The sequence below is a fragment of the Rissa tridactyla genome, chromosome 6 (genome assembly GCF_028500815.1).
Source record: "Rissa tridactyla isolate bRisTri1 chromosome 6, bRisTri1.patW.cur.20221130, whole genome shotgun sequence".
NCBI classification, from domain to species: domain Eukaryota; kingdom Metazoa; phylum Chordata; class Aves; order Charadriiformes; family Laridae; genus Rissa; species Rissa tridactyla.
In genome coordinates this window covers 59,209,817-59,237,816 of record NC_071471.1, presented here as the reverse complement: position 1 = coordinate 59,237,816, position 28,000 = coordinate 59,209,817, and the positions used below count along the sequence as shown (strand labels likewise).

General features: G+C 43.7%; 1 protein-coding gene across 3 annotated transcripts; it reads right to left on the bottom strand.

The window, feature by feature from the left end:
- Positions 1–6: 6 nt before the first annotated feature.
- On the bottom strand, positions 7–28,000 carry PDCD11 (programmed cell death 11). Of its 3 annotated transcripts, none has more exons than XM_054206029.1 (36): positions 27,848–28,000; positions 26,929–27,040; positions 26,207–26,338; positions 25,859–26,026; positions 24,827–24,988; positions 24,066–24,189; positions 23,516–23,697; positions 22,824–22,931; positions 22,162–22,368; positions 21,710–21,834; positions 21,043–21,103; positions 20,198–20,344; positions 19,838–20,089; positions 18,819–18,962; positions 17,935–18,135; positions 17,203–17,373; positions 16,583–16,802; positions 14,155–14,307; positions 12,999–13,114; positions 12,310–12,830; positions 11,761–11,823; positions 10,433–10,541; positions 9,827–9,916; positions 9,392–9,494; positions 8,692–8,869; positions 7,954–8,010; positions 7,037–7,159; positions 6,632–6,754; positions 6,268–6,457; positions 5,736–5,858; positions 5,260–5,403; positions 3,941–4,191; positions 3,119–3,287; positions 2,696–2,849; positions 1,532–1,697; positions 7–841 (listed from the first exon to the last, which is right to left on the bottom strand). In XM_054206029.1, the coding sequence occupies exons 2-36, from the start codon at positions 27,028–27,030 to the stop codon at positions 670–672; spliced, it is 5,511 nt and encodes a 1,836-aa protein (XP_054062004.1). In that variant the 5' UTR covers positions 27,031–27,040; positions 27,848–28,000; the 3' UTR covers positions 7–669. The 3 variants fall into 3 exon arrangements, with proteins under 3 accessions (XP_054062004.1, XP_054062005.1, XP_054062007.1); XM_054206030.1 differs by having other exon boundaries at positions 5,736–5,855; XM_054206032.1 differs by lacking the exons at positions 7–841; positions 1,532–1,697; positions 2,696–2,849; positions 3,119–3,287 and adding an exon at positions 4,669–4,736 and having other exon boundaries at positions 4,116–4,191.

Below are 28,000 nucleotides of genomic sequence, written 5' to 3'. Positions count from 1 at the left end.
TTTTTTTTTTTTTTTTTTTTTTACTGCGAACACGGTCAAATACTGGAACAGGTTGCCCAGAGAGGGTGTAGAGTCTCCATCCTTGGAGAAATCGAAACCAAACTGGATGTGGTCCTGAGTAATCTAGTCTAGCTGACCCTGGCTTTAAGCAGGAGTTTGAACCAGATGATCTGCAGAGGTCTCTTCCAGCTTCAACTATGCCACAATTCTGTGTTGCTCTGCCAATTTCTAGGAGCACAAAGGCACTTGAGATAAATCTTTCAAAGTGTTAACTCAGCCAAAACACAAGAGAGTCTTCTCTGCCATCTTGACAGAGAGAGAAATATAAGACATCACTGTACTTAAAAATAGTGGGTCATAACCGCACCGTTTCCCCAGGGAAGCAGAACAGGTATGGCTGATGTTTGTATTGATTATAAAACAGTCTATATTTAAAAACATGTCTTCAAAGTCATCAACAGACTAGTATTATTTGTAACATCTGGAACAAAGCTGCAAACATTTATCAAATATTTTCCTTTGATTGATTGTTTTTTCCAGTTCGGTTTGGCCATAGACCAATACTCCCCTGAAAAACACTGTCCATGCATACTCATGGCAGAATTCCACACCTCTCAGTTCCCACACTGCCAGGAGAATTGAGTCTCTCTGCTTTTACTTGCACCGTACTTAGGTGTCAGCAATGGAACTCTTGGTCTCCACATACTCAAGTGCTGCTCTTTTAACAGCCAGGACACTTTCTGCTGTACCAAATTTCTTCTCGTAATCCAGGTAGCGTTTAAAGAAGAACTTCATCTTCTTTGGTGCCAAGCTCAGGTGTATGACCCTCTCAAAGATGTCCCTGCAAGAAACCAAAGTGATTCAGATCACTGTGTTGGTGACAGCACTCAATACAAGCCCTCTATCCTGCCTTTGAACAAAGCACAGAATGTCCAGGGAGACATTCAACCTGCTGTGAAGTGCTGGTGCTTGAAGAAAGAGATTCCTGACAACTGGCCAAAACCTTGAAGTAGAAGCCTTCTATTTTCTTGCAGAACTCTAAGGCTGCTAGTCAGCTTAAGCTAAGATTTAGCCACTGTATTTGACCCTGCGTTCACTAAGTGGATGTGGCTGGATACATAGTGCAGGAAGCCGGACTTCCTTTTGTCAACTCTCAGAAAAGAAAAATAAAAGGAAAAAGAAAAAAGTTTCTCTATGTTTATGTTACAAGACGCACAAGGGCTTGGTCTCACCCTTCATATACAATAAGGCAATCCCTCCAGAGGGACAGATGAGCTTCAGTGCAAGTTCTCTAGTTTCTGTCATACAGGCTACTACTGACAAACCAGCCCCCCTCTGCGCTATGGATCTCCTTGGAGTCTCCTCTGGCCTGGCAAGGATAAGCATTTCCACACACCTCGGTTTTCTTTCACTTTTGCTCTGCTCCAGGAAGCCCTATGCAACCTCGTGCTACAGGGTACCTCTGCTCTTTTCAGGTGTTGCTACAAGCACTGTATTCTGCCCCTTCCCAGCCTGCTGTAGTGTAACTCACCGTACTTCCTTCTGGCTGCCATGTTTGATCATGATGTCCATGTAGATGGACCAGATGTCTGTCCGCTTGGGATAGGTGCTAAGGGTGCTCTCAAAGAGGGCTTTGGCATGTTCTGGGTCCCCAAAACGGAACTCTAGCTGTGCAAACCTTGAAATGACATCCACATCTGTAACAAGTAATGACATGTTAGGGTATCACAGCAGCTCTCTTCCCTATGAAGAGACATGAGTGATAATTACACAGAGACAGCACCATCTGTACCCAGAGACAAAAGGCTCTGTTGTAAAGTGGTTCTGGACCAAGGTGGGATCAGATTAGGAGAGAGAAGGGTCACAGTTCACTTCCCATTTCAGCTCTCTGCAGGAGACTAAGTTTATTCTTACATTCAAAATGCATCTTGCAGCATCCATGGGCAGCCCCACAAACTTGGGGCTGGACTAACTGAACTCTTCTAGAGGGCTGTAAGACTCAAAGCCACCTTTGCTCTGGGTGCTTTGCTTTTGCCCGTCGCAGCAAATTTTATTACAGGAAGATAGGGCTACAAAGCTGGTGAGGGGTCTGGAGGACAAACCTTATGAAGAACGACTGAGGGAGCTGGGGTTGTTTAGCCTGGAGAAGAGGAGACTGAGGGGAGACCTTATCACCCTCTACAACTACCTGAAAGGAGGTTGTAGAGAGATGGGGGCTGACCTCTTCTCCCTGGTGACAAGTGATAGGACGAGAGGAAACGGGTTCAAGTTATGTCAGGGGAGGTTTAGATTGAATATTAGGAAACATTTTTTCACTGAAAGGGTTATTAAACATTGGAATAGGCTGCCCAGGGAGGTGGTGGATTCACCATCCCTGGAGGTGTTTAAAAAAAGGGTAGATGGGGCACTTAGGGACATGGTTTAGAAGTGGCTTTTGTCAGGGTAGGTTAAAGGTTGGACTCGATGATCTTAAAGGCCCCTTCCAACCTCAGCAATTCTATGATTCTATGATTCTAAGATTTAGCATTGACTTCCAGATTGAAATTTCCCCTCCCCGAGAGTCAAGGGCAGCATGTTCAGCACCAACTGGTTACATTTTTCACTTACTACAAACATTGTCACAGGCAGAGATACCAGAGAGCAGTCCAGCTACTGGAGACCTGTCAACACACGGTATGAGGAAGAGAGTGCTTACGTTCTTTGGTAGGCAAAGCCTTGAGAGCACGCTCCAAAAGCCTGTGTGTAGCTTCAGTCTGGCCTTGCTTCAGGAGGAAAGAGGCGTATTTCAGCCACACAGATTTCTCCTGACGGAAACGCTTCAGCATTGTGTGGTACAATTCTTCCGCTTGCTGGAAGGGCAGAGTTGGGTTAGATCACACAGATTCATAATAAAGCCTTGTAGCTTTAAAACTCTTACTCTTGGCCCAGGTATTTCCAAGCACTTATGACAGAAAAGCAAGTATCAATAGTTCCTTGTCCACTGTTAATAACTATTAATCCCAGTTAGGAACAGGACAGGCCTAACATCTGACGGCTGGAAGCTTATACAGCCAGCATTGGTAGTTTACTGGCACAACTGAACGGGATACGTGCCCGGGACCAGCTTGCGCTGTCTTACCTTGTACTTCTCAGAATTGGCATAGATGTCACACAGATGCTGGAAGACTTTCAGAGGTTCGTTGTATTGAACGGCTCTCTCAAAGACCTTCATCAGTGACTCCTCAGTACCATACATGTTCTCCAAGTTCAGCAGAGCTACCCAGACATTCAACTTCTCCTGTTCTTCCCTTAAAGCAGATGTGAACAAGAATACCAAGAATACCTTTTACCAGTCTTGATCAGCTTTTTGCAAACCACCCTACAAAGACTCACTGACTCGTAGCCTGCCTGCAGGACAAAGGAAAGGGGCGTACTGCTCACTGAAACATCACTTCTGGAACACAGCACAGCAGTTGTTTCACACTACAACTGTTGATCACTGTTGTTTGTAATTAAAAACCCACAAGGATGATTCAAGAAAGCATAATATACTTAATCATGCTGTAGAAGTGATTAATACACAAAGGTGCAGCCCTATGGAAAAAGCAATATGAATTTTACAGTTTGTTTCATGTTTTGATTTAAGGACAACATCACTGACAGCGTTATGCTCTTCCAAATCCTTCTGACTGCTCAGAAGTATGTCCGTGCACTCAGGAGTGACTGCACTCATGAGCTGCAGCAAGTCAGCTGCAGGCCAACTGTGGTGACGCAGGCCAGACCTTCAAAGGGACAGCTGACAATTGCTACCATTTAATCCTTTTGAGGTCACTGAAACACACACTGCCGCTCCACACACACACACGCACACACACTGATGAGGCTACCAGCACTCTTCTCACACAACTACCCCACCATGATTTATTCTTTGGGGCAAAGAAAGACAGAGCCCCATAATTACCTGAAGCAGATTGTTTTAAGCGCTCGCTCTGCCACAGCTCTGGCCTTCTCAATCTCAGTAGCCTGGAGGTGGAAAGCCATGTACTGTAGCCAGAGGATAGAGCTGTTGGGACTGCTCAGCACCAGGCGGTCAAAGTCATCTGCTGACTGGGGCTGTCGACTGGGGTCCATGAGAGCTGCCTCTAATTTGCAGAGCTCCTTCTCCTTCTTCTGCTTCTCCAGTTCCTTCTCCTTCTTTGTTTGTTTCTTCAGCTGAAAGAGCAAAAAAGGAGGACTAGGAAAATGCAGTCACTTCATGTGAGAACAGGCAGGCCCAGCTAAAGCACAGCCAGACCTCAGTACGTCCAAGGCCAAGCAGTTTTCACAGGAAGAGATGAGGCCAGTTGTTTAAGAGAGGAGGAAAATGGTACACAGAACCCCACCCCTTCACGCACAGTTCACACCTCCAAGAAAAGCAGTAGAAATCTCATTTCTTTTAATGAAATACATTGAGGGACCAAATACTCTGCTAGTTTTCACCCCAGCTACAGGATTCAAACTTCACCCCTCCCTCTCATTCTTCTATCTTTACCCTCCGGGCCAGTGCTCACCACCACCATCCACTCTAAAAATCCAGGATACATGGGGAGAAATCGTCCATGCGTTGGGTATGTGACTGGATCGCTGGGGTGACTCGGGTCTAAATTGGGACCTGACAGTGCCATAGTTCTCTGCACAAGTCAGCTTTACCTTGGACAACAAAGTGTCAGCCATGCACGGCCTTTGCAGAGGTTGAGTTTTGAGGGACGGGGGAAATCCTGAAGAGCAAACACGAAAGCAATTCATGAGCTTGTTTCCCATTTTTCTGAATTGCTCACAATGGAAAAAAAATCTTCTAAAAAATTATGGCACAAAAGAAGATTTTTTGTGTGTGTGTGTTTTTCTAAATAGAGGACTATAATTTGAAAAGGTTTTTCACCTATGTTTTTTTCCTGTAAATTTACAACACTCTAAAGTAAAAAACAGAGCTGACATCAAATACAAAAATTTTACTTTCATGAAAATGTTTGACACTAAATAATGATTTTTTTCGCATGTCAACATGAGAAGCCCTATTTTCATGCAGCCATGCTGAAATAGGGCATTTTCTCCTCTGCTTCAGAGATATCTGCTGCTAAGCCCACCGCTCAGAGTTGTTAAGGAAGTTGTATATTAGCTGTCAGAGATGTTCCCTTGGGTTAAAAGGCTTTGCTATGGGGCAGATAGACATGCAAATACCGAGACATCACATTACAGCCATCATTTGGTGTCTCCTGTGCAGGCAACACTACTACACAGTACCTTAGACTGTGGATCCTCCTCCTCCTCGCTTTCTGAGCTCTCTTCCTTCTGATTCAGTGCAGGCATCTCCATTGCATTCATGTCCTCATCCCAGGTGAAACCCATGGAAACCTGCAGCCTGGGAGCTTCACCATGTTTCTTTATCTGTTTGGAGGAAGACAGGGAGGAAGTCCCCTGGGTTTTAATTTGACATTTTTACACTGAGATCAGACAACTACTATTTGCTTGTGGCTTCTCTCTGGCCAGTACTATTGACTTCTCACACTTGCAAACAGCCCACCAGCAAAAACATTAAACTCTGGTCACCTTTGCTGTAATTTAAACTCAATCCATCTCAAGCCATTTTCAGACGACCCAAACACCAGTTTGTGTCACTCCTATCTGCAGCAATGATACTTGTTGTCATCCAAGCAAAACTGACACATCTCAATAGGGCCGGAAAGTCATTTCAGGCTCAGGTCCTCCAAACTTCTCACCTTAGATTTCTTTTTAGCTGCCTCTTCCTCCTGGTCATCCTCCTCCTCCTCCCGGTAATATACCTCAATTCCACTGTCATTTTCATCTGCTGGGCAGATCTTCTTTTTTTTTGGCTTTTCCTGCTGCAACAAGGGGAAATGAGTAGATGGTGGAGAGCAGCAACTGGGATGAATCTTAAAGGCAATTCTGATCACAAAGAGCCTGACAGCAGAGAGGGGGTGGTGCCCTGGCACAGCATCCCCCACTATTCTCTCACATAACAGAGACAACAGAGAATAAACCCGTGCTCACCTACATACAATGCCGAGACCACAGGATGGGCCATGCAAGCAACACAACTGGGCTGCTAATTCAATTAACTCCTACCCGAATGGAATAGTTTCTGATCTTTGCGAATCTCAAATGCAATTTAATCTTTTTTCCCTACTCTTTATAATTCCTCAGCCTGATCCCAAGTGGATACTCCTAGTCCCTTCGGTATTTGCGCCAACAAAGTCCTTTAGCCTGTCCTGCACAATCTCACATCCATACCTGCTCACTTTCAGAGTCTCCTCTTCTCCGTTTTGTCTTCATCTTAAGCTCTTCTCTCTTTTCCCTATCATCTGCCTCTCCTTTCTCTTCCTCTGCATCATATCGTGGTAGGTCTAGGGATTCAGGTAAGACGCTCGGCATTCCAGTGTCCTCAGGCAGGAGAGAGAGCTCAATGTGTTTTTCTGTTACACTGCGATGCATTGCCAGGAGTAGCAGGAGAGAAGAGAAAAAAAAATAAAAATCCGAGCATTTACAATGACTGCAAAGATATGAACGCCTTTCAAATATTCCCAGCTTTTATCCTCCCTCTTTCCATTTTCTCCTTATTAATTCATGGCCCCTTTTAAAGAACGTTGGGACCTACCCAAGCACCTTCGCAGTGAGCAGCTTTCCTTCAGGCAGGTACTTTTCATATAAGGAGTGTTTCTGTACAAAGTAAGGGGAAACATTCTGGAACAAGATTCGGCTCAGAAGAGAAGTGGACAAGCTGAGAAGAGGAGGAAAACAAAAAAATAAGTATTCCATAGCAGGGGAAAAGAAAAAAAAAATGCAGTGACTATATCTGTGGTACCACCAGTTCTATATAGCGTCACCCAAACTCTACGTACTTTAATTTCACAGGCTCAAGAAAGCAGCAATAACATCTCGATTCCCAGGAGGAAATTCACTTTGCAACATTGCATTACAAAACAAGATTCCAGAATTGTACATTCAAAATAAGTTCTCCAAGACCCCTCTTTTCCCAGTATAATTTTCTTATGCTACTCACCCAAAGAATACACCTGATGGAGTGATTGATTTCACGTAGCCTCTCACTAGCTGGCCTTTTTTAACATCCTTAATACATGTGATTTCAACATCCTCTACTTTGCTGTTGCTCTTTGGGTTTAGCCTAAAAGAAAAGAGAGGTCAGAAGTTAAAGCATTCATCTGAATAATCCACATTCTGCTCTGGCTATCAAAAAGAGACATCGGTATTAACAACAGCTAGTACTTTCTGGAAAACATACCAGATCAGAGACACCCTTCAGTTTATTGAAATGTACTAATGGACTATCTGCATCTCTGACAAACTGTACATAGCATTAGAGAATAAACATGCTGCTGTAAACAAAGACAAACAAAACAGATCAGCCTGGCTTCCTCTGACACTAAGAAAATAAGGAGGGTAAAATGGTGTCTGAAATATTGCACAGAAGTGCCTTGGGGTTTTTCCACTTATTTCTAAGATATTTCATTCCACATGGTTTAAGCATTTTTGCTCCACAGAGAAGATAAAGCAAGAGGTTTGGTTTTAAGAGACGTTTAGGACTAAGTCTGCTATTTAATTAAAATGTTTAAAATGCAGCTGAACATTGAAAAGTAACATGCTCGTATTGCAAATTCAATGGTGGAACTTTCCCTTTCTTCCCAAATAACCAGACAAAAAAAATTAAGTCAGGTCTAGAAGCTATGATAAACACTCGATCAGCTCTACACTAAGTGGCAGATACCTCCATGTTTGTCAATACACAGGAAAATCTTTCTGAAGTAGGAACTCTCATCCCTTAAAAAAAAAATTAAAAAAAAAATGTAGTCCTTGTCCTTTGAAGACTTCACACTGATCTGCCCAAACCAACAGTTACTGTATTTCACTATCCTTTTCTTCACTAGTTGGAGATCAACAGTTTGGAGGGAAGACACATACCGGGACTGCCGGAGAGATAACTGGATTTTGCCATTCTTATTGGAGAGGATGTAGCACCTGCATGGCAGAGTAAGGGGAGAAAACAGAAAGCTTTTTTACCTGATTAAAAAAACCACAGGTAGAAAATAGATATTTTCACTATCAGAATGAAGTCCTAAAGGAAACAAACCACTCTGTCCCTTGGAGCACTTGCTGTCTAACACAAACCAGTTGTCTAACACAACAGTTCATGAAACCAGCTAAAGAGCTTTTTGAAACATACCTACTTGCTTTACCCAGTCTCTACTGCTAGTACAAAAGACTGTTCTGCCAAAGAGATTGTTACAACTGAATCACTTGGCCTGTGGCACTCTCCTACATTCCCAACAAGTCTGTGAAGTAGGGAAATGCAATTACTTGCGCACTACAAATGTAAAGACAACTGACTTGCCAAACAGCCCACAGAACCAGAGCAGAGCTGGGATAACTGGCTTCCCTCAGTCCCATCAGCACCTTAGCTAAGAGAGTAGCTACTCTCAAAGCACAGTCCAAGAAGGCAGCTGAAAAGGTGCTTCTTCATACATGGAAAATTCAAGACTTTCACCCAAACGCATATAAGGTCATAAGTCAGCATTACTTCTTAGCTACAGGCTGAACCTTACAGGTCTGGCATCACCTTATAGCAGTAAAAAGCCTGTCACCAAACGGGGATATTTCTAAGCCTCGCAGCTTCAGGGAACAAGACAGACAATTACTAACCTGACAATCCTGCCAACTTTGAAGTCACCCAGAGGATTCTCTGTATAAGTATCATTCAGGTGAAAGATGCTGACTCTGCCAGTCTTCCCACCTGGCAGCGCCATGGTCAAACCAACGTGTGGAGTCACATTTGTTACCATGCCTACAGTGATGGTGCCCTGCTCCAGTGACTGAATTCCTGGAAAAAGTGAAGGAGGGAGAGGCCTTCATAACACTCCAAAAGTATGCAACCAAATCAGCAGCTGTAATGAGTCAGTGAAGCTGATTTTAGTTGCCTAGTTACAAATCAAACCCACCAGTTTTTGGCAAGGTGCAACCTATGCACTCTCTCAGTTCACAGCAACATTTGCCTTGGTAGCCCAGATAAGGTCCCCTAGTTGCACAGTTCCAGGATCCAGAATAACTGACAAATGATGACAAATATACTATCTCACGTCTGAGATCAGAAGGGAATATACGTTCATAAGGGCTAAGAGAAGAGCTTCAGTCTGGGACAGCAGGAAAATGATTCTTTAGTCTAAAGCTCTGACCAATCTTGCCTTCCATGCTGCTACAACTGGGTCAGGGTCCTGGGGGTTAGTTCTGTCCTACAGGGAGATACAGCTTGGCTCTGGAGTGTAACATCTTCCCTCGAGGGGTCAGTGCAGGCCCACCACCCCATCATATGCTGTGGGGTCCTGCTGGTAAGACTCCACTATACCTGTGAGTGACAAGCAGAGGTTTGTTTCGGTGACATCTGTTCCAGTCACTGTAGCTGATATTGCCTGGCCATTTTTGAAGCTCTTTTCTGGATGTTTTAAGACCTGAAAGAAAAGACAGATTTCCACTTATTACCAGAAAAAAAAAAGCTTTGCACAACTCTGACTGGTGCTTTTCCTATGAAGCTTTACACTTTCTATACACACCTTTGATGTATACACTTGACTGATAGCTCAGCATTGCTGCAATGGCTCTGCTATCCTGAGCTGAACTAGCTACAGGCATAGTACTTGCTCGCCAGTGAGGGGCAGCGATGCCTAAAGGGCAGAGCACTAGATTATGAGTTCACATGCATGTCAGAAGTGTCTGCAGTCATTACTTACAGCCATGTGCACAGAAAAAGATTTTGCGTAGCTTATCTGTAAGGGCCCCTTACCTTGGTGTTGAGTGACAGCAGCAGCTGAGGAACTCTTCCTCGAATGTCAGGGGTGACTTCTACCTCCAGCCAGTTTTTGAGGATGTTATACTGAGAAGACACCAAATAACCAGAGAAGACCACATGAGACCTCAGGAAAAAAAAACCTTCCCTGGTGAATTCACTGATTTTTAAGGCTAGGAAGAACAGGGCATGAAAGACAGTCTTGGCTCTTGCACCAAGCAAAAATGGTGATTTGGCTTCTACTCTCACAAGGATAAACACTGCTGTGGTTCACAGGCAAGTGCACACAGGGGATCAGCAGTGAGCATACTTTGTGCTGGTGACATATGTGATTTCTCAAAGGCCATTTTACTAGTGCACAGGGTGGGAAGCATCTGCTGGCAACAAACAGTCATGTCAAAGAGGATGAGTCAGGTCGACTCTGTCAAGTACAGAAAATGTGACATCCTTCTCCTACTCTCCCCCTAAGACACTGCACTTTACATGGTCCACTCTCACGGTTAATGAAGACCACAGTAAAGTCAGTGTTTAGGTTTGAACTAAGGCCCCTGAGGTCACCCCAACTTGCTGCCTCCCTGAGTCTTAGGAAAACTCTGATCTCACCTTTTTCACAAAACAGGTGACTGTCTGTCCAACGCTGTAGAGTTCAAGTTTCTTGAGGGCACTGTCTTCTTTAAGGTTCAGCATTTCTGTGACTTCCCCTTCTATTTCGCTGTTTGCAAACAAAGAGAGAGGACATCAGTAAGCCAGCTTTGGTCCTAATGATGAAGATAGGCATTAGAAACCCAAAAGATTATGGTGAGACAGCACTACTGCGACAATGCCTTTGTGATATTCATCACCGTTTCCCCCCCCAGCTGCATCCTTCTGCAGGGAATTAATTCTTCCCTGGGCTTAAGAGGGAATCCTTCTGACATGAAGGGACATACCAGGATCCCCACTGGCAGAACCTGATGCCAAAAGGACATTCACAGAATCACACAGAATAACAGGGGCTGGAAGGGACCTCTGGAGATCATCTAGTCCAACCCCCCTGCCAGAGCAGGGTCACCCAGAGCAGGTTGCACAGGAACGCGTCCAGGTGGGTTTGGAATGTCTCCAGAGTTGGAGACTCCACCACCTCTCTGGGCAGCCTGTTCCAGTGCTCTGCCACCCTCAAAGTAAAGAAGTTCCTGCTCATGTTTAGACAGAGCTTCCGATGCTCAAGTTTGTGCCCATTACCTCTTGTCCTGTTGCTGGGCACCACTGAAAAGATCCTGGCCCCATCCTCCTGACACCCACCCTTTAAGTATTTATAAGTGTTGATAAGGCCCCCCTCATCCGTCTTTTTTCCAGACTTAAGAGACCCAAATCCCTCAGCCTTTCTTCATAAGAGAGGCGTTCCAGTCCCCTAATCATCTTGGTAGCCCTTTACTGTACCCTCTGCAGCAGTTCCCTGTCCTTCTTCAACCGGGGAGCCCAGAATTGGGCACAGTACTCCAGATGCAGCCTCACCAGGGCAGAGTAGAGGGGGAGGACGACCTCCCTCGACTTGCTGGCCACATTCTTTCTTTATGCACCCCAGGATGCCATTTGCCTTCTTGGCCACAAGGGCACATTGCTGGCTCATGGTCATCCTGTTGTCCACCAGGACTCCCAGGTCTCTTTCCACAGAACTGCTCTCCAGCAGATCAGCCCCGAACCCGTACTGGTACATGGGGTTATTCCTCCCCAGGTGCAGCATTCAAAAGAAACCACATGCCAGGAGAGCACTGTGAGGTTTAACACAGCTCCCAGACCCACATTAGCGTGAAAGAGGGAATAAGAGGCCTTGCCACACTTGCACACGTGGAGCTCCCTGCTTATGGTCAGCTGCTGCACAAATGGGTGGGAAGCTACAAGGATACAAGGTCTCTGAAGCATCTGCAGACAGCACAGAGGCTAACACTTACCTTGGTCGAATGCTGAGCTCTGGAATGGACTGTGTGAAGTGTGGATGGGTGATGGGCAGGTACCTGAAAGAACAGGAAAAGGATCAATGTTTCTCATGATCTCCCCAGGCCCCAGTCACCTGTAATCCCCCTGCATTGGCAAAAAAAACAGGGGTAAGCCCTCTAAAACAACGGAAGTCTTCAAGTTCCAGTTCTTCCTAGTACTATTTCAGTGGCAATTCAAGTGCCTAAAACACTCTGGCAAATTTATCACCTAGGGACAAATCCTGCTTGCATTTAAGACTTCCTCTGGACCTTAAGAGTTTAGACATCTTTTTTTCTTGCAATCTATACTCAAGATAAATACAGCGACATAGGTACAGAGCTAATTCACTGAAACATGGATCTCAGATAGAATATAATAGCAGACTTCCTCAGGCCTCAACTGCTCCAGCAAGGATAACTGTAACAGTATGTGGTGACAGAGGGAGCAGCTTAGATCATCTGAATTGAGTAACTGTTTCACCCCGGCAATCCCCAAGAAATAATGTTATGAGCATGTTTTCCCACCTGTGAGTATTCACATCTCTGCCTCCAATGACTCGGGCAGTCACCTTCTGTCCAGCTTTCAGAGTATATGTTGGAAAAGAACCTATGGGCACTTCGTCCAGAATCCGGGATGCATGGATTGAACCTGTCAGCTTGTCATCAATAGCAACTGTGACATGGGTTGGTTTGATGGATTTAACAGTACCAGTAACAATATCCCCCAGGGAAAGCGAGTGTTCCACAGGAGCAAGCATCTCTTCTAATGCTGTCTCAGATTCTTTCCGAACCCTCACAAAAACATTCTTCTTTGCTGGGCCTTGTACTGCTAATAAGACTCCATGGTCATTCACCTTCACTACTTTTAAGGTTGCAGAGATTGTTTGTCCCACCTTCAGTTTTTCTGAGTCAAAGCGGAAGGTGTCATTGAAGTGAGAGGCTATGGGGATAGCTGCCAGATGGCCTGTTTCCAACAAAGACACGATGGCAAACTCTTCTGCTACATGCTGCACGATGGCAGAGTGCTGGGAGTTCTCTGTGAACCGCTAGACAGACAGAAATGGAGAGAGTGACTTCTCCTGCTGAGATTTTGATTCCCTCCACTCCGCCTCCCACAATTCTAAAGGAGGAAACAGTCCCCCCTCAAAATTCATTAATTGCCTGGAGTTTGCTAGATGAACAGAAACATACAAATCCAAAAACTGGACACATACTTGCTTGGGTCTTTGTTTTAACAGTTCTTCCTGAAGAGAAACATACACCCTGGATGTGAGGGCATCCACATGAAGAACCAATGCCTTGGTTTTCTCACCAGGAACAATATTTTTGTCTAAAAATGAAAAAAGGACATTATCTCCTGATGACAGTGGAGAATTTTGAGCAACTGAGCTAGTCGCACGTGACAGATAGTCACACCTGAAGACCATGGTGATAAAAAGCTGTTTAATTACTAATTGTAGCGAAGTTACTGTAACAAAGTCAACTTAGTACCAAACATATAGTAAGTCTCTTTAAGAAAAAAACAGATTCCTCCAACATTAATGGCAAGGAGGAAAAAAAAATGAGCGGCTTTTTCATTTGCAAAAAGAGTTTGATGCTTTCACAGAAAAACTAAATTGATGTTTTTGAAGAGGCAACTCTTAAATAACGCAGACAAGGCCGACTAAACACAAATTCAAGATAACATAGGTTTTGAAAACAGTATGCTAACATTTGCACAAACCCATCATCAGTCTATCTGTTGCTGAGGAAACAAAGAAACTCTTCTGAACACAGAAGTGCTGCAATATTACTCCTGATGAAGTCAGCAGTTTATATTTGTTTCATTGGTTTATTCATTATCTCTGAATGTACTTGTTTGGTTCTGCATAATATGGCACTTTCCTGCTTTAATTTTTGAATTGCAAAGTACGGAATTGCAGTCCTGTTTCAAAGTCACAGTGATTTAAAAGAAAAATTAACATCCATTTCAAATAGAGCATACTCCACAGAATATATTTCTAAAGTAAGAAAAAAAGAAAAAAGAACAACAAGAAAGCTGGAGCTTGTATTAGTACTTTGTCTATATACAGTATGCTTCAAATAAGGATCTCAGAGCACAAACTAGACCTTAGAAGATGCCCAAGATACAAGGCAGGATTAGGCCAGGTTTACAGATGGAGTAACAGAGGCACAGGCAGGTTTAAATGGTATGTTCCAAATGATGCAAATGGGTCAGCAACACATTAGGAAACTAAGCCACACTTCAAGCCCACTCCTACTCCGATCAGACTCTTCACAGGTTAGTTCCTCATCAGCAGAATTCATTTCAGAACAGAGGTTTCAAAGTACAAAAGTGAAAACCAAAGCAAGGAAAGACAAGACCCTCACCTCCCAAATGGTAGCGAGTGGCTGTTACAGTCAAGCCTGTGACACAGCTGCCACTGAACAGTGCTGAGCCATCCTCCTTCACATCCTGCACGACCAGCTGCAGCTCCTTCCCAGGCACCAACTCACAAAGGCCTCGGGCCACGCTGGGCTCCCCTAGATAAAGGGAAGAGAAAGTGGGAAGCCAGTTTTACCTATGTTGTTTGTTTGCAAAACAAAGACAGCCTTCACATTTGCTCAAGAGTGCATGAACAAGCATTTATATCCACCTTCATAATGGAAAACAAAGTTTAGTCTCCTGAATCTGTAGAAATACAAAGTAAATTCTAAGATTTAAGCAAAGTAGAAACACTTTTGTGCCACCAAGGATCTGATAACTTTGGAGAGAACATTTTCCAGTCTTACAGAAATACTGGCACACAGCACTGCATATAGAAAAAGGTGAAAGCAAAATGGATTAATACTAAAAACACAATTATAGGAAGCAAAACATTAAACACTACTGGATATAAAAAGACCTAAAAGAGGCAAAGTTATAATTTGGTCAAAAATAATCTGCAATATATCCAGTATTCCTCACACCAGAAAACAGTATGTGAGAAAACCTTTGCTGGAGGACTCGTTCAGCAAACCTGTAATACAAGTAGGCAAATCTATTTGTACAAACTCATCCTCATGTGAGTACTAGGTTTGGGTTATCACAAGCACTTGAGAGCCAGCATAATTATCCTTGTACTTTCTGGTTAAGCAGATCCTGGCTAAGGTGCAGGGTGGTTGAAAAAAATCCCTCTGTGGTAATCAGGCATCCCATGCCCAAATACCAACAATAAAAAAGAACCTGATAATCACAGCACGCACAAATGCGGATTTCTGTACCGTAAGAATAGCAGGAATTCTTGACTGCCAGGGAAAAACAATGCTAGTGTCCTTCACTGTCATAGTTTAAAAAGCACTGTTACATGAAGGTAGAAATAGTAATTTCTCATCAGTTATAAGTTACCAGCAAATACAGTATGCATACAAATAATAGTCCTATACAAAGCTAGTCCTATTTACTTAAATGCAATAAGAGCACCTGCTGCCTGCAGTATATAACAGGCAAGTAAGAAAATTCTTCTTAAATCAAAGTCTTCTCCTATATTATTTTAATCCTCCAAAAGCATCATTCACTTTAAACAGATGCACTATTCTTCAGAAAGCAGCAGGGAAAAAAAGATCACGGCTTTACCATCGGAGAGCTGACTTGCCCAGCCTTTCTAATGTCACAGTAAATGACATTGATGCACTGACTCAGGCCACTTCCAGTTGTATTCTGTCTTTCCATCACTTTTGAGTAAAGAAAATTGACATGACATACATTCTGATTCTTATGTGCCTATCACCAGGGCTGTTTTTCCTAAACTAAGTAATTAGCAAGGGCAGGTGTCAAGTGCCTGTTTCCAATACATGAGTTTACACCAAATGAGAGCCTCCTGTATTGCTTATCACCGTTCTCTTTTCAGGCATTTGGGGAAATTCAGGTTTGGACATCGGGCAACCTGTTTTGCTTCACTGGTGCTTTGTGGCAATTCACTGAGGCACTCAGAAATAAACTCCTCCTGGACTTCCACTCAGGAAAAAAAACAACCACCCCACATACAACAGGAAAACTACATGCCTACCCCTCTGTTGGCACATTAGATAGGTTTCATGGCTTGGCCCAACATCCCTTATGTCTGGAAGCTCTCTGGAATTTAACATCTGTTTACTGACCAGAGAAATCAGGTTTGCAGACTAAGGCTCTTAAAATACCAGGGCACAGAGCACTAAAAATTAATCATTGCCAGATTCAAAACAAACAGGAAGAGACAATGCCTCACGTGACACATAATTAAATGGTGGAACTACTGCCACATGTCTCAGTCAATTAAGTTTTAGATTGGTTCATAAAGCAATTACAAGTATTCACACAAAAAACATGTCTCCAAGGCTGGAGAACAGCTTTGGTCCACAGAACATCCTATCTCACCCTGGCCCTCCATATTTTCACCTTCACAGGCCCTTCAAGCAACCCATCCTTTTGTACCATTATATTTCGCTTTCTCTTTTGGTATATGGACCTCACAGTTTGTCTATTTATACCCTTATTTTTAAATCTCTAAGCTTCAGCCTGAAATCAATGTAAGAGGCCTAGCAGACTTCAGTGAAAAGAGCAGCTTCTTTGGCTTGTTCCCGCTGTAGCTGCAAAAAGCCTTCTTGTCAATGGCAGACACCGCACACACAAGCTTCTCCTAACAAGGTCCTCTCGGAAGCCAAGTTTTTGCTTGAACTGACTTTTCTTTCACTTAAAAGAAAACAGTGTTCCCTTTTTGAAAATGTTTTTTTCCCAGGGGCTCTAGAGACTCTTTTTTGTGACACGACACCCTTTAGCAGAACACGTGCAATCTTTTACCTCTTCTTCTCAACAAGTTCCTGATTTCTTTCATCTCCTTGAAATATTGATTCAGCAGGGCAAAGCTCTCCGCAGCAGAATCGCCTGAGCTGCACTCTGACACCTTCAGATTGAGGAGCACACGCTGCTTCTCCTCATCAATGCTCATCACCTTCGCAATCACGGTCTGTCCCACCACAAAGTGGTCCTTGGTGTCTGTCACAAACTTGTCACTCATGCTCTGTGCAAAGGAAACAAAGGGGCAAGGGTTACTGAGCACAGATGCCAACTAGCAACCACCTGCAGTGCTGTGCAGAAGTGTTTGAGTTAAGACTTCATGAAAATGCATAAGAGAAATTAACAAAGACTAACAAAAAAGCCATCAATTAAAATTAATTACTTCAGTCACATGAAATCCTTATGGAAGCTTAAGCTCACTTGAATAAAGTCCTTTGTTTCATTTCAGAAATGATTTAAAACACAGACCTAAAAGCAGCTTTTACCCTACTGGAGGAAGGTGTGCGAATGCTGGATCCACAGCCCTACTGTTCCCTCCCTGTTATTGTTCTTTCGCTAAAAGCCACGTTTCGAGCATGCCTGATTACACACATGCTGTTTACTGAAGCGAATGCATTGCTTACCACTTTGGGTGCCAGTCCTGTCACACCAAAAGGGAACTCCACAAACACTCCAAAGGGCATCACATTCCTCACGTAACCAGTCAACAGCATCCCAGGCTGGATTTCAGAGAAACTTCGCACAACTTGCTCCTCCTGTACAGCAGAAATCACTGCAGACTTTCTGCTCAAGGTCTGAACAACCAGTTAGGAAAAACAGGAAAAGATGAATGAAAGGAGCCTGATGCCAACCAAATCAGTGCTGCTAACCATTGGGCTAGAGCACTTTTTGCAGGTTACACAGTACAGGAGCTCAAAATCCTGCAATCCCAATTTCGTTCTTGATCTCTCTACGCTAAAATTTAGCAATCAATGTCTCTTAAGTGGCTCAACATTAAAGATACATGCTTCACACTAGCAGAAATATCAACTTTCTAATATTTCAGCTCTGATTTTTGGTATTAAACCAGCAAGATTTTAGCTAAGCTTGTGATATGATTAACAGCTCAGAAGCTGGTTGGGAAGACCAGTCAATTCACAACCAAGTCTTGGTTCTGATGGGATTCTAGCAGCAGCTGAGCCTCACTTTTAACATAAGCAAGTTATAATGACTCTTTGAAGCACTGCTAGCTTGACAGGCACTTCCACTTCAATACACTAACTAGCGTATCTTCCTTTTGTTGCAGACACTACGGATTCCTGAGAGATATCTCCTTCCCTCTGATTTGTCTGACTGGTTGAGGTGGCAAAGGATACGATATGCTCTCCCTTGTCACTTAGGCACATAACTCTGGGCAGGACATCTCCCTCTTGAAGACAATGCCACAGAAGCTTGCAGTTCACAACGAAGTCAGAGAGGTGCATTGTGGGAATCCAGGCTATCACAGTGCCTTCATCTTCTAAGATAGAAACCTCTAGCCCATTATGTTTCTTCTTCAAGACTTTCACATCAACCATCTAAAAAGAGAACAAATACAATGATATAAAATCCCAAGTGTCTTTGAAGTCATCCCTTTTGATGCACAGGGTAGCAAATGCTGTGCTGCACGGCCTCTGACAGCTATGCATGAGAAAATCTCACATCAGCGTGGCTGAGCCTAAAAAGCACGCCAACATTGATAGTAAAATAAAAGTAACTCAGCTCCCAGAAAAATCAAGAGCGTTCTCTTGATCGTAGCTTTCTACTTGAAGGGTGAAGGGAATAATTTAAACAAGATTAGAACTGTCCTGTTCCTGCATTAGCAATATCTGCAGGGTGTTGGGAACCGTGTTCATTCCAAAGACAACAGGGAAGCATTTCAAAACATTTCTCTGAAGTTATCTTTTTCCAGTGAGCAAAAGCAGCTACTTTTGGAGTGAGAACACCAGCAGCATCCAGAAGAAAGAAGACTCCACCTAGGAGTAGGAGCACTAATTGGTACCTCCAGAATGACTGTGCTGGGACTCCTTTATCCTGACCTCTGACAACAGAGATCCTGGTTTTGATCCAGGAGGCCAACCACACAATAAGAAATGGACATTTAATGCTAGTTCCTGACCACCAACAGCTTTTCTTCAAACAACGTTGTTCAAAGTGATACCAATTGTTTGGAAAAAAAGTAGGAAAAGGCAAAAAAGGGTGCAGTCATTGAATTCAATACCTCTCCTATTTGGTATTTCACTTCCTGTCTCTTCTTTGGAGTACATTCCTTTTTGTCCTCTGGGGCAGGCTTGCTTGATAACCTGAAGGACAACAAGAGTCTTTCCTGCTGGGGCTCACATTTTAAGACCATTACTTTAACAACCTGCAGCAAAAAAAAATAAAACAAAAGTTTAATTCAGTTGACCCTCTCCGCAGTGTGCTACCACCTACAAAATGAGACAGGGAAATGCATACACAGTACACTTTTCTCCCACACCTAAGGACAGCAGGCTAGTTACTATAACTTAAGAGGTTCAGCCAGAGACAAATGTCCTTTGGATCATACATATGGAAAATGGAAGTACATAATTATTAAGTGACCTGTGCGTGGCAAATCTGTAGCAGAACTGAAAATAAAATTCAGACCTCCAGATTTGCAGTCAGAAAACCTGACTAGAGAATTACCCTTCTCCTTAGCAGAGCCAAACAGGAGGATTAAAGACAAACAAAAGCGACAGAAAAAATAACAAAGAGGGCTGAAATCTCTATAAGCTTACCCACAACAAAGACCAGAACTTGGTGAACAGCATGGTTCCCAGAGTGCAAGGTTTAAGATAAGCAAAATTTGAAACAAACATAAAAAAATCAGAATAACGCAGAGGCAGGAAACCTCATCCTTCTGATTCTGTAGGTAAGAGTCTTAACTTCCTTAAAGAAACTGCAGCCTAGAACCCCAAACTTCTACTACAACCTCAGTAACTCAACCAAGTGTAGTCCCTGTATCACATACCATGGTGTCTCCTGCACACCAGAACAGAGAGAGCCTAGAAACAAAAACAGCTCTGTGAAATGCTCAAAGAAGAGCTGCCCCTTTCCGAGCCTAATCTGTTTAAATGCAGCACAACTATTAAAGTAAAAGGACGTGAATGTCTCTTGGTGCAGCTGGTTCCTCCAGGAGAAAACCCACGCTGGAGCCAACTCAACTGCACATTTCCCTTTGCGTTCAAACACAAGGCACAACACAGGTACATTAATTACCTGGCCATCGTGGAAGACTTTATCTGGACAAGATACGGGTTCTGAGCTCAGCTCATGCTTGGGTACCAGACCTTTGACATCATTGTAGAACTTCACAATGCAGCCAAACTCCTTTGCGCACACCACAAAGCCATGTGTGATCAGACCTGGTTTTGCATCTTCATAATTGGAGAGGACTGGAAGCTTTGATTGGACGAGACTCTTCTTTAGAGTAAGGATCAGCTTCTTTCCTCCAGGATTGCACTCTAGCACCTACAAGAATGGAGTACAAGAGGGTTCAAAAAGCATGCCTGCCATTGTCCTATCAATCCAGCTGCTAAATACTCAGAACAACAGAGTGCAAAGCCTGGCAGCTCTCACCCGACACTGGACTTCATCTCCTATGTTGTACTTCTTCTCAGGCTGCTTCAGGATCACATCAGCAAGATGCATGGATGGTACAAGACCCCTAATCCCATCAGTCACTTTCACCTGCATCCCAATGGGTTTCAATGCAAGTACTTTGCCCTAAAAGCCAGAACAGGGAAAAGGCTAAGTAAATTCATCATGAAAAACAGACCGTGCGCAGGTAGGAAACAGACAACCCACTGCACCACCTATTATCACCAAATCTAATCACCCTCCAAAAAATAAAATCTTAACCCAACCCACACTCCACCCAACCAGTTCAAGCCACTAACTTTTACACATTACATAAGGTTGTTTTACAGCCTCTTTTCCTTAAACACAGGCTACTTCTGCAAAATCCCAATTTGACTCTAGCAAACTAGAATTGTTTCCAGAGCCATAGCCAATACAGTAATGATTCTGACATAAAACAGTCATAACTGAGTAGCTTTCTGCCCATCAGCTGATTGTGATGGTCCATACATGCACTTTTACTTTGAGTGCAAGGCAAGTTTTAGTTTCTTTCACTCAAGTCTTTCTAAAAATGTATTCATGGCCATGAATAAATGACTGACTGTGGCTAAAGTTTTATTGCAATGGCAGCATCATGAAAGAAAACCTAAACAAAATGGGAAAAATACCACTTTGCATTAATCGAGTCCTGCAAGGAGAAGTTTTTTTTCCCCCCCTCACTTTCATCTCACTAGTCTGGATCAGAAGCTGACTATACATATTAGGCAGAGGAAATGTACATTAGCTAGATCATTGTTCTAACTATAATGGCCACACAGTACTGTGTCAGTCCTTCAGAAGCTCACCTGCACCACATCCCCTGTGTGGATATCCTGGTATTGCAGAAACCGTGCCTCAATAACCTGACTAGGAAAGAGACACAGCAAGAGACAACCAATCAGTCAACTTGAAGGAAATCCAGGATCTTTGCCTTGTCCCAGATATCCATTATCCCACACATCCCCCCAGTGCTCTACAACTCCTGAGTTCTGTGTTTTACTCCAACTGACCCATCTCCCAAAACAGCTCTCTGGACATAAAGTTCACGGAGGTTCACCAGGCTCCATTTCAGGTGACAGTGACACAGTTATGGCCACCAGCCACGGCTCCATTAAAGGGGAACCCATCATCTGCATTGCTTAAGGCCACATAGATGGAAATATTAAGAGGGAGAAGCAAAATGGGTTGGGACTTGGAAGATCAAGGTTAAATTTCCTCTTCAGCCACAGTCTTCTGACATGATCTCAGCAGATCATGTGCCTCAGCCCACCAACTATACTGAGGGTGTCTCGACTCCCTGCAGTATGGGGAGGATATGCGAGATGCCCAAACAACCTGACATAAGGCAAGAGATACAAGCCAAAAACCCCAAATGGCAAGTTCCAGTCAAGCAAACCCATGTGGTATTTTCCACTCTCAACCAAACCCTTCTAATCCTTCAACCAATTTTCTGGAAGAGTCTATGAAACTTACTACTTCAGAGATATAATACACATCTCATCCATCAGGCTGTAGTCAATGATCCGACATTTATGTTTGCATCCTGCCTTAAATGCCCCAGGTTTAAAGGATTTTCTGTTTTTTGAAAGATGTTTCAACTAGAAAAAAACAAATTACAATTCAGTGTTTGGAAAATGGAAGTCCTGATATAGACCTTAGTTTGAAATGGCAGCATCTGACCAAAGTGTTCCTATAACACGCTCGCTCTATGCAGCGGGTTTCACCACTTCTTCCCCAACAACCCTCCTGCATTCCAACCCAAACAAGCAGAGGTACGATTTGGCAAACACCTTCCATGTAGTCCTAATTTTGTTGTATTTGTGTCACAAAGAACATAAAGGTAGAAAATGAAACCTCCTCCTAACCTCCTTTCCCAGGAGGCAAAGATAGCTATGGAGGACTTCCCTCACCACCCTAGTACTTACCCGTGCAAATGCAAGAGTGCCATCATCAAGCTCAAAGATGGCACCAAACTGTTTGTAGAAAGCTTTTACTGTTGACTCTTCCACCACTGCCCCCATGCGATCACTGGAGAGCTGGTTTGGGGATCCCCCAGGGTGGAGGAAGGACTGCCGTAGAGTAAGCCGTACCACCTTGGAGGTGGGGTGGACAGAGAGGATGCAAGCCTTCATCTAGGAGAAGATAATGTTTGTTAAACACAAGTTTGTAAACAAAAGAGAAGAAAGGCACGTTGCTCATGTTTAGAGACATTATGCTTGGTACCTGAACTCTTTGTCCATGTACAGGCACTTCCCAATATTGCTAAGACATCATTTCATTTTTAACAGCTTCACAGATGAGGGATTTTTGCCTTTGTCTGTTGTTTATGGGCTATTCTGGTATGTGATCACACAAGAAATTTTCTATCACTTGCAAGTCTGTTATGCTTCCCAAATAAGTCTTCCATTACCCCAGGAATGGCTTTGTTCTTTACAGCTCTAAAGCAGCCATGATAGTAATTCAAATAAAATATGAGAAAGACAGCTATCATCACTAAGGTTTTAGAGATTATTCCACTGAAATGCTGGGGAAGACAAAAGATGTTGCAAACAACACACCAACTGCAGCCATCCTTCACCCTCCTTACCACTTGATCTGGAGAATAGTTCATGGATTTCTCTGGGTCCACGTGCATGAAATCCACAATGCCAGTGAAGGAAGACAGAAAGCTCACTTTGATCCCAAGTGGGGCCACCTAGAATGGTAGAATGGGGAAGGAAAAGATGCCCCAAAAAAACTGGCACTCAGTTTTCATGCAGCTCAGAAAGAGAAAGCAATTCACACGTCACAACAAGGCACCGTCAGTGCTAATCAACAAGAACATCACAGGAGACAGGAAAACTGGTAAGAATTCTGCTTTCTACATTGTTTTGCAAAAACAATCCTTCAGGTTTTTTGATAACGCTGTGTTTACTCTGAAGACTACTGCTAACCTGTGGAATACTTTTCCTAGGCAAAGGCCAGAGAAGCACAAAATGGATCCTGTTCTGCTTCAAGCTTCATCACCAACTCCAGCCTTTATACTCAATGGCATCACAAGCAGGACAGCTCAGACCTTAGGTGAATGAAGAGGAGGAAGTGTCTAGCAGATAATAGTGTCTGCTATCGCAAAATAATTGAGCCCAAGCACAAAATTTTCCAGGGCATAAACTTCCATCTCTGCTTCACCTGTCTCCCAACCTCCTGGCAAGGCTATAAAAAAACACCAACCAACCAAAAAAACCCCAAAACAAAACAAAAACAAACAAACACCAAAAAAACCCCCAACCCAGAGCGTACCTTCTGCACTCGAGCTTTCACCACCAGCCCTGGTAATAAACTAGAGAGGGCCCAGTTCTGTCGCTCTGTTGCAAGGGATGCAGCAACCTCTGACCGATCAATGGACAAACGGACCACTCTTCCCTCGTTCTTTACTTCCACAATGACACAGTTCAAGTTCTGGCCTATTTTCAAGTCCGATCCTACGAAGACAAGCCATAGCATAAAACATCCACCAGAAACACTCAGGGATTGCCTTCTGCTCTTTCCAAAGATTTTTCAGAGTTCCCTCTATTTTAAGAGGTCAGAACTCCTCTCAACCTAAGTGAAGTCTATTGCCAGAAGGGATGCATGGGCTTGGAACAGTAACACAGCCTGCCAGAAAACAGGCTGAAACCCAAAAGCTTGTTGCAGACCAGCCACAAAACTGCTGTTTTCAGCAACTCACAAAGACTCCACCTTGATCCAATCTCACTGAGGTTCACTAACACCACAGATATAAGAAGCTTTAATTCCTGTCATTCTCCACCTCCATTTTAACCCCAGCAGCTCCTCCTGCACTGCTACTTACCTCTCTTGACTGCTTTGATATAATTTTGGGCTTTCTGACGAGGCAAGAAAGCGTGAGTCCCACTGACTCCAATATCAATGAGGTAGCCATGGTCTTCTACACTAGACACAAAGCCAGAGAGCAGCTGTTGGGAGGGAAACACTGCAATTCAGTAACGTGATGAAATAGCTGGGTCTTCAAAGAGTGCACATCTGGTAAGAGATTCCCCACCCCAAATACTCCATTGTTTCATGAGAATGGAGAGCTGAGTTTTCTAGAGCAGCAGAAAGAACACTACATTCTTTCTTATTACTGAGCTTATCTGGCAGTGGGGTCTCAACTCTACCCTTACCCAATTATGCACATATAGAGTTCACAAACCAGTGGGGGGGGTGGGCAGGAAACAACAGGATGCTCAAAAATAGCAGGTGCTCTAATTGCAGGCACCTGCCTGCAATCATAGAGCTGGATACACAAAACCTAAACAACTAAGCACCTCTGCAAAGCAGGTTAAATATTATTCTCTAGATAAATAACAAAGAAATCTACTCAGAAATAAGTCATTAAATAACTTGTCCATATTGAAACAGAATCAGGTGAATGAGTGACAACCTGGAACCAAGACCCAATAGTGCCCCCTCCTCCCAGGTCTCATCCATGGTGGGAGCAGCTCCACGTTCTGCTCTGATCCCATTCAAGGACAAAGTGAAATGTTCCCCCATGCACTGTACAAGAGGCACTTCCAAAGCTTAGAGAGGCTGTGACAGACCCAGAACACATACCATGCCTGATGCTAATGCTGAAGCATTCAGACCCTTATTGACCTTCCTGGGGTCGATCGATAATTTGATACTCCGACGTCCATCAGCACTTTTCTCAACACTGGTCACAATGCACCTGACCAGTGTCCCTGGAGAATACATGTCCGGGAGCGAATTCAAGTCCTGCCCAGCAAGATGATCAAGAGAGAAACATGCAAATTTTACAATAATAAATAATATAAGAAGGCCAGAACGTCTTACTGAAATAGCTTTTGAAATCAAAATCCCGTAGGAAAGTCCTATTTCTCTGTAAACGCTAAAATAAAAGACAGGAAATGCCACAAACGCCAGGATCTCAATATAGAGGGAGGGATGACGTTACACGATGTTAGCAAGTCTAGTAGGCTTTGCTTAAAAAGGAATACTGTGTGCATCGGAGTCAGGAAGTTGCAGCTGAGAAAATGTACCTACACAACCAACAACGACCCCAACCTCATCTCCTTCTTTAGCAGGAAAAACCACCACCACCAAAAGACTAGCACAGCTAGCAGATACCACATTCCACACAATCTTGGAAAAATTTATGGAACACTAACACTAGAGAGACAGCATAATAGATTATTCCATCCTCGTTCTTCCTAGCAGTCATCATTATAAGGAAATTGTAGCTTGCTTAGGAAGGCCAGCTCCAAACCAAGGTCAGTCTATGTTAGCACTACACAGCAGCACGTTGCATGAGGCACACAATGAAATGTGCCCTGACATCATCTTCCAACCACTTCCCTAACTTCTTCTCCCCATCGCCTACAGCCAGGGATCAGTATTTAGCTTCAGCAGCAGACAGGCCACACAAATCTCTTCACGTTCAACAGGCTGTCTAGAAGTTCCAAGGATTATTTCACCAAGCCTAAGGCACTGCAGATGATCAAATTCAAGTCAGCTGCAAGACACCAGAAACCAGGCTTCTAAGCAAGACCTCAGGGTTGGTTCTGAAGTATTATTAACACTCCTTAGCTCCCAGGCACAAATCACAGCCCCAGTCCAAGGTCTCACCTCCAGGAGTTCTCCTTGGGCCACCTGCTTGCTCAGCATTTTGCTGTAGGCATCGCTGATTTGTGTGACCGGCACAAATCCTGAAAGTCCATTGGGCAAGCTGACAACTAGCTCGTAGTCACTGACCTCCTTTACACAACCAAGGAGCAGCATCCCCTCACAGACTGCCTGGGAAAGCAAGAAGAACAGCATATGGTAGATACCTTGGCAAGTTAGTGATAACAGGGCTGTAAAGACACTTTTGTCCCAAATCACTGCTATATTTTATAGGTTTAGTGAGGAAGAACATGTCATTTTTACACACCGCAGAAGAGAGATGCACACAAAGTCAAACATCTATCCACAAACCTCGATTGTGAGTGGTTCAATATTCACAACACTGTCTTTAGCAGCAGCTGTTTTGTCTGCCTTGAACTTTTTCTGCTTTCCTTGATCACTTTGGCTCCTTTTTCTTTTCTTGGATTGTTCTTCATGTTGAACCTAAAGCAGATTATAAGCAGAGATGGAAAAACATAAAAGTGGATAAAGAAATGAACTTTGCACTAAGGCAGAACCCTGCTGCCAGAAATAAAATCAGAAGAAAATACTAGAATCGGAGAAAAAAAAAAAAAAAGAGAGAACAACCTTGCTAACTGCTATACGTCTACATGCAAGTCTTCCAAAGTATCTCCTTTGGGCTGAGGCTGATCATTTATAAAACTGTGAATCTAGGGAATGGAAAAGAGTGGTGGAAGCGATCTGCACGATGCTCTACTAGCAGAGAAAGAAAGACCAAACTTAGTCCATATCCACTAACACCAGCCTCACTACACAAGCACCTCGGGACAAGATGCTTGTGGAAAGTTTAAAAGCTAAAGCCCGATCGATAATTTTAATTGAACTTTATCGTCACATTCAACATGCACCAGACATCAGGGATCTTTAAGAGACCAGGAGAAAGTCGGGTGTCAGCAGCCTTCTCTTTCTGGAAGTCCCTGCTATAGAAGTAAGGGATAGGAAGGATTGCAGGTCATATTCTGACAGCAGAAAATCTCTGAGAAGAGTTAATCAAGAATATGTAACTAACATACATCAAACAAATTGTCCCGCTCTAATTTTGCGTTTGGTGTTTTTCCCTCCGTGGGTTTTTTCTGGATGCCCCCTCGAGGAAAGTTTTCTTCCATGGATGGCATACTTGCACCTCTACAGGACAAATGACAAAACAGAGATTAAAGGGGTAGTTGTTACACCTGTTCCTCAAAAACACCAAAGAGACTTAAGACAAAACTACCCCCAAACTCAGAAAGAATTCAGATGGCTACACGGAAGTGTTGCAATGATCCATCTAAATATGTGCATTCCTAATGCTTTTTACTACTGTCCAACTGTACTAAAGGATTAATTTTTTAAGGCAGATACATGCACCACATAGATATTCATAAAACTGCTTTAGCCGTAAGTTACCTGAACAGATCTTTATTACCTTCATTAGGCAAGCTGAAATTACCAGCTTCAGCCATCAAGCAGAAGGTTGTGACTGAAAGGCGGAGTAAGCTTGGCCTGCTTAAGGGTAAGGGATATCGTCCTTAAATGTTAATATAATTTGATACATCTCTGTGTAAGCTACATCTGCCTATCTATATACATAATAGGTGTGTTTAACCTTATTGTGCTTCAATCAGTAAACCACACCTTATTTATTAAGTCACGACTCGCATCCTATTTATTACTTTGGTTAACAATACAGAAATTAGCACTAAAACACTGTTTTGTCAAATTTAAAGTAGTCTTTTTAGACACGTAAAACTACTTTACGCGTGAAGGCACGTAGTAAAATTAAAGCTCATCAAGGCACGCTCCGCCAAAGGGCTAGGCTAAGAAGCAGGGACGCCTTCCACAGCCGGTAACGGAGCTGGCAGCACCGGCCACGCCGCGCGGCCGGACCAGGCAGGGTCGGAGCTCTGCCCGCAAGGGCCTGGCCTGGCCTGGCCTTGCCTTCCCTTGCCTTACCTTCCCGGCGGCCGCCGCCGCTTGGGCCCCCGCAGCTCCTCGCTCGCTGCCGCCCGCCCTAGGCCGTGCCAGGGAGCCCGAGAAGGGGAAGGGGACGGGGACCGGGAACCACACGCGTGCAGCACTGCGACCCCACCGGAAGTAATGCGCGGG